This window comes from Opisthorchis viverrini (assembly GCF_000715545.1).
Source record: "Opisthorchis viverrini unplaced genomic scaffold opera_v5_113, whole genome shotgun sequence".
Classification (NCBI taxonomy): domain Eukaryota; kingdom Metazoa; phylum Platyhelminthes; class Trematoda; order Opisthorchiida; family Opisthorchiidae; genus Opisthorchis; species Opisthorchis viverrini.
Genome location: NW_008751767.1, coordinates 799,948 through 806,412, shown reverse-complemented (window position 1 = coordinate 806,412; position 6,465 = coordinate 799,948). Strand labels below are relative to the sequence as shown.

Genomic DNA, 6,465 nt, shown 5'->3' with positions numbered 1-6,465 from the left:
TGTTAGTGAGTCTGTTCCATCTGGTCTCTTTATTTTTGTATACCCAACCTAGCGTAATCATTTTTATTTCTTTGCCACACACTCCTGGTAAACTAACTTATTGGGTAGCCAGACCACTGCAGATGCATAGCTGCCAAGCCAACTGAAGGAAGCACGAAATTTGGGATACTGCCAGGTTGCCCAATTTTAGACAGAAGCAGCCAAGATGTCGCGGATGGGTTCGAACCACGGACCTTCCAGTTGGTGAGTTTGAGCCTTAACCGTCGAACTTTATCGAGCTATCCCGAAGAATACGGCAGTTACGCCGGGAGCAGTCACGTGGACGCCGCAACGCGTCTTCGATGCATAGCTGCCAAGCCACCCGAAGGGAGCACGAAATTTGGGGTACTGCCAGGTTGCTTAAGCCTAGACAGAAGCAGTCAAGATGATGAGGTTGGGTTCCAACCGTAGGTCTTCTGGTTAGTTAGTTTGAGCCTGAACCATCGAACTCTATCGAGGTATCCCGAAGCGTGCGGCAGTTAAGCCGGGAGTTACCTGGTTTGAACAGGTGAGATGCACAAAAATGGTTGAAATCTTGGGAGCAGATGAATAGCATGGATGTGCAAATGTTGCGAGCAGTAATGTGTGATAGAAACCGACCGATATCAATAGGATCTAGCCGGAAACGATGACATATCATAACATGCGCAACGAAACCTAAGCTAAATGCATGTCTGGCTATGCAAAACACCCCCGTTCACTTGTACACCGAAAATTCAACCGAATTCCGTGGAAAGGATTCCAGCAACCTTATAAGTAGTATCTCTTCGTGCCGCTTGCTTGTGAATAACCAAATGCATGTATTCACTGGGCACAACAGAACTACATTTTCACTGATAATTAGATTGTTGGAGACACCTTTGGAAGAAACAACTCAAGAGACTTGCTTTTGATTGTCCGCGAGTTCAGGAAACGGTGATGATGATGATGATGATGATGATGACGATGTTGATGATGATGATGATGATGATGATGACGATGTTGATGATGATGATGATGATGATGATGACGATGTTGATGATGATGATGATGATGATGATGACGATGTTGATGATGATGATGATGATGATGATGACGATGTTGATGATGATGATGATGATGATGATGACGATGTTGATGATGATGATGATGATGATGATGACGATGTTGATGATGATGATGATGATGATGATGACGATGTTGATGATGATGATGATGATGATGATGATGGTTATGATGATGATGCTGATGGCTTGGTGATAAATCAAGGCAACTTTTACGAAGGACTATGGATCCAATCACACTCATTTGGCGGCATGCACAGGTCTCAGACGTAGCCAGGCGGTGATCGTCCCTGACAGTCGTGATTCCTATTGAACATTTGCCATTTCAGTAACTTTACTGCAACACTTCCAGTTGCAGAGTCGAACGATTGATTGAACCATGCTGGATCTCCTCTTGGAAAGTTCTAGAACCGTGTGTCCTGATGAGCTGCTGCATTGACTTTTATGATCGCATCATAGATGTTGTTTTGAAATTCACAACACCGTGAACTAGCCCAGGCTTCACTTACAAAACCAACTCTCCATCGAAAACTCTCAAATCTGGTCATACTATCAACCTATTACAAGCAATTATAAGGAATAGTTTACTTATAAAACACAATCTAGGCCGTTCTTGGACATGTGGTGTGAAAGCTGAACAACAAAGCACAGAATCTAGTTCTCCTTTCTCAGACCGAGGACTCTTTTGAAACTGAAACTGAAATGGAACTGACTGTTGTTGCACGTTGCAAAACAAGCAGGCTGCTGTGAATTTCAGCTATTCTTCTAAGCGGATTCAGCTTGCTTCAGCCTTTTTCGCCTTCCCACCGACACAGTTCAAAAGTTGTCCAGTTCTCAGCGTGAGATGTCTTGTCAGTTAGCTGACGAAGGTTTCCGGGGTATCGATTGGAAAATACCGATAGTTCTTGACGGGAAAAAAGCATAAATGCCTAGCGAAGTACACCCATTTGCAAACGAATTTTGAACGCAGCTGAATCTCTCATTCATGATGTTTTCAAGCAACTGAATGTGCTGTAGCAGGCCACCAATGTGTCAGTTGATACGATGTTCGAGATGTCGTGATACATGTATAGACGTAATACACTACTCACAAGGTTGCTGAAACTTCTTCGACAGCCCACGACCGATTTTGCCCTTCCACTTTGGGCTCATCAGGTAGGCGCAGTCCTCGAGTGTCGGTCAACCCAACATACAACCCAACACATACAATCATCTGCAAATCGATTCATCTGAAACCGAGCTGAATCTCTCGTTTATGAATACAAATCGTTTACCTGATGATCCACAAGAAGGACGAAACAAGTACTGTAATGAGCATAAATCGTTGTTTTCCCCTGTCGGTTAACAGAATTCCACTCAGCAAGACTACTCGGTGAATTACTACTCGACGAGTTTGTTTGAACGTATATGTATATGTATATGTATATGTATACGGGAACGAATGAGAAAAAGACGACTGAACGATCATGTGAAGCAATTTTCTTCTTTCGTATCCCTTAGTCGACGAATTTTCACCCGACTAATGACTGCAAGGAATAGATAATATTTCAACCATTCAAACTACCGGGCAGTTCATTGTGTCCCCTCTGCTGATACATGGGCGTGTCTGTTTAACTGGCACGAAGGGTGTGCCAAGTGGAGTTTGCGCGCGCGTGCGCGCGCGCGCGCGATTACCAAGGTAACATGCGCTGAGCATCGCAACCAGAACTAATTTAGCTGCCATTTCAGGTGTGTATCGAACACCCCTCTGTTCCGACAAATAGCCAGAGATCGAATTAGATAGATAGTCCGCGGTTGGTTTGGCCTCTTCTGGTTACAGGACAAACCATCTCGGCCTTTCATCTCTCCTACTCTCCTCACCCACTCAGTGCATTGTTCCACCTGATATACAGGATGACCCGGTGTGGTACACCTCACAAGGCGTTGCTCGACTACTGCCCGACGATTGTCACCAACAGAATCCGACAAACCGCCCATCATCACGATAGACGGATTATCACTTGGGGGCAAGAGAGAGAAATCTAATTGAATGTACACTTTCGGTGACGAAACTACTTGCCTAACCACACCCATTCGAATTCATCCAAACCCAAGGTTGTTTTTGGGGGGTCGGTATTCCAGTCCAAGTAGGAGGGAAGAAGAGATGTCCGAATGGATAAGAATAAGCCCGAAAGAGAGAACTGCCACAAAGTAATCGGCACACGCCGTTCACCTGAGTAACCATTTTCATGCTGACGTGATGAGTTTCACCTAGTTTAGAAAAGAATATGGTAAAACGACGTGGGGGTAAGCATGGGTGGTGTCGAACTGTCCACAAGCTATCGGGGTAGAAGCACAGAATGAGGTTTTGTTTCTTATTCAATCTATCTTACCATGGCATATCAATTATATCAGGCGTCAATCATAGCGAATAAATCGCGTACGGTCTAATCGACAGTTGATGAGTTTGCCAACGAACCATTAGTTGTATTGGTCGAGAAGATGCGAGGCACAATAGATCGGTCACACAGGAATAAAATGCAGTCCGGGAGCTACACAGGAACTGCACGTGAAACATTATGACAGGGAAGAAACTCTGGTGAAAAATTTGCCTAAAAATTTGGTTCATCAAGTTAGTTGAAGCCAAAAAAAGGCAATGGACATTTTTACAAATCAAAGTGACTGAATACTGATGGGGCCAGAAGGCACGATGTCAACTGTTCGGGTCACGTGAACGGCCGGTCGATAGAATGCTTCGGACAATTCAATTCATCCTGGGGAATTTACTGATCTGGTCATGTGAACAGTGAGAAACGAGAATTGCACAGACAGACAGACGGGGTTTTCTGGGGTTGTCCAACCGAGATTAGGGTAGATTTACCACAAAAATGAGATGAGAATTGGTCTGAGAGAACGAAATAGGGAAACGGTACTGTAACATATCTTGTGCAGTCTATTGGCTCGACTGGCGCCTGGATTGTGATGGAAGGACTTCTACAATAAGTGTACCTTCTCGTCACGGTGTTAGGATGACAAGACAGTCCATTTTGACCGTTCGTGCTATCCGACTACTAATATTAGTAGTATTGTTAGGATGACAATGACAAGCCCTTGTGACGTTCATGCTGGCTATTAAAAGTGCACCAATTAAAGCCGAAGATCCATCGAACTTGGGGTTATGTCCAACTGTTTTTTTGTCGGGACTACCTCGCTTTCATGCCTTTTTTTCAGACAGGTAGCTGAATGGATTTTGAGTTGCGCTGCAAGTTCTACCTTAGTCGAATACTTCACACGTCATGCACTGTAGTGAAATGCAGTCAGACGCCAATTACATAATCCTCTTCACCAGTTTGACCTCGCGCTGTCCTGTGACTGGAGAACTAAGCAAGAACAGGCGGGAGTTCGCAACATACACCCAGTTGAGTACCCATAGGAGACTCAACTGAAGAAAAACATCATAAATGAGTGATTCAGTTGGGTTTCCCTGAAAAAAAAAACGATTTGAAACGAGTGTGTTTGTCAAAATTAGTTTGGTTTCAAGTAGAACAAAATGTTGACGGAAACTCGGAGACTTCCAGATGAGCCCAAGTTGGAATGGCGAAACACGTCGTGGGCTGTCGAAGAATTTCCAGCAACCTTATGTGAACTGTATTACGTCTATAAATTTATCTCGATATCTTGAACATCGTACCAACTGAAACATGAGGCAGCCCGCAGCACATCCAGTTGCTTGGAAACATCACAAACGAGAGGTTTACCTGCGTTCCAGGTGAGTTTCTCGCAAAGTCAAATTTGCTTGCAAATGAGTGTATTTTGCTAATTTCGTATAATTTGGGTTCAAGTAGAACCCGAGTTTGACGGAAACCTCGGGCATTGCGCGTACCCGATGAGCCCCAAGAAGGGAGGAACCGGTCGTAAGCTGCCCAAGTGTTTTCAGCAACCTTACGAGTAGTGTGTTGCGCTCATATGGGCGGCACTTCATAGAGGACATAGCAGAGAGAAGTCAATGGCGAATCAATAATTTAACAAACAAAACTCGGTTCTCCGGGTTTCAAACGAAACTGAACTATCAATCTATGTCTCTCTGTAAACTCCATACACCTCCCCTCGGTTTCCAGTCTGTAACAGCAAATAGGGATGACGAAGACTTTAAAGATAAACTGCAACGTGTCTGGGAAAACACAACAGAACGTTTCTGTTCAGCAACACAGCTCCAAGAACCAATCCCAGTTCCGAATGACCTAACTTCTAGTAGCTAGACGGTTGTTTTCCATGTTGACATAACATCAGAAAGTTCTCCGGCTTTTTAACCTAGCAGACCAGTCTTCAAACCAGTCAAGCAATTAATGACTGACCTGATGCAGTTTCACGGCTGAGGGGAGACAAGCGACGCCATCGTTCTGTTTTACTCACACTGGTTACTGTGATTTATGATGGTGTCTACCTACCGCGCACGCGGGCCGAATAAGCGGCGTTGATCGATCGATAATCCTGTTCACGCCTGTGTCAGCGTTCTATATCTGGTTCTCGCCATGCACCATGCCATCGTTCACGGCAGTTTCTCTTGATACGACCAGTGATTTCACTTGTTCAAGGCGGAATCACCAACGATGATTCTTTCAAGGTTAGATTACGTAATGTTGGACATTAGCATACGAATTTATTCGAACCGCAAAAAGCGCGGTTGTTGATTTGACACTTTTTGGAACGTACGAAGGCGAGATGCTGGAAACAACGTAGGGTACAACAGTGGTTAACGAAAGATTTCAAACTCTGATTTAAGAACCAATCAGCTTCTGGTGTGTGGAAGGACGGTTTGGAAATGTGGCCGCGATGGCGTTGATGTGAAAACTTGGCGAACCTCGGACTATGTGAAGGCCAAGAGACAATGATATTACCTAAATCACCAAAGCTGCATCACTAACGTGAGGAATAATCAACTGATGTGGCCAAGAATAACCAAAGCAAATTGGTGCTACGATCTACTGGTGTAACGTTGATACTACTGATGGGGGGGCACGCGAGTAGTATGTGTTGTTCGTGGAATTTTGCTTTGTGTCTCTTGAAAAGGGGAGCTCTGTTGCGGAGTTGGTGGGGTCGCTTTGTAGCATTTGCTTGGATTCGAGCGATGAATGATTGGAGTCAATGAATATCCAGGAAAGTTCAAGAAGACGCGTTCAGGAGAAGATGGTAAACAAGTTGCATATGAGAGTTTTGCTTGCCTGTCCAATAGTCCGTAACTGTTCAGTTGGCATTTTCTAGTAAATGACTCCGCTGCGATGGCCTTCTTCCTTTCACTGGTATTACAGGTACTTCGGTCGCGGAAACCATCCAGCACAATCAACTGCTATAGAGGAGAATGTCGGTAGCTCAGGTAGCGTAGATGGTTGTTGGCTTGTTCGCT

The 6,465-nt window shown here is 44.6% G+C and overlaps 2 protein-coding genes across 2 annotated transcripts in view; one reads left to right on the top strand and one right to left on the bottom strand.

Annotated features, from left to right (window-relative positions):
- Positions 1–6,465, bottom strand: part of T265_05725 (hypothetical protein) — a gene marked incomplete at both ends in the record, with an annotated part of 39,371 nt that overhangs the window by 17,203 nt on the left and 15,703 nt on the right. The window lies entirely within an intron of this gene.
- T265_05726 (hypothetical protein) overlaps positions 4,763–6,465 on the top strand; it is a gene marked incomplete at both ends in the record, with an annotated part of 7,910 nt that continues 6,207 nt past the window's right edge. The window contains one exon of the mRNA XM_009170799.1: positions 4,763–4,830. Within this exon, the coding sequence (XP_009169063.1) occupies positions 4,763–4,830 (68 nt within the window). The remainder of the gene's footprint in view (positions 4,831–6,465) is intronic.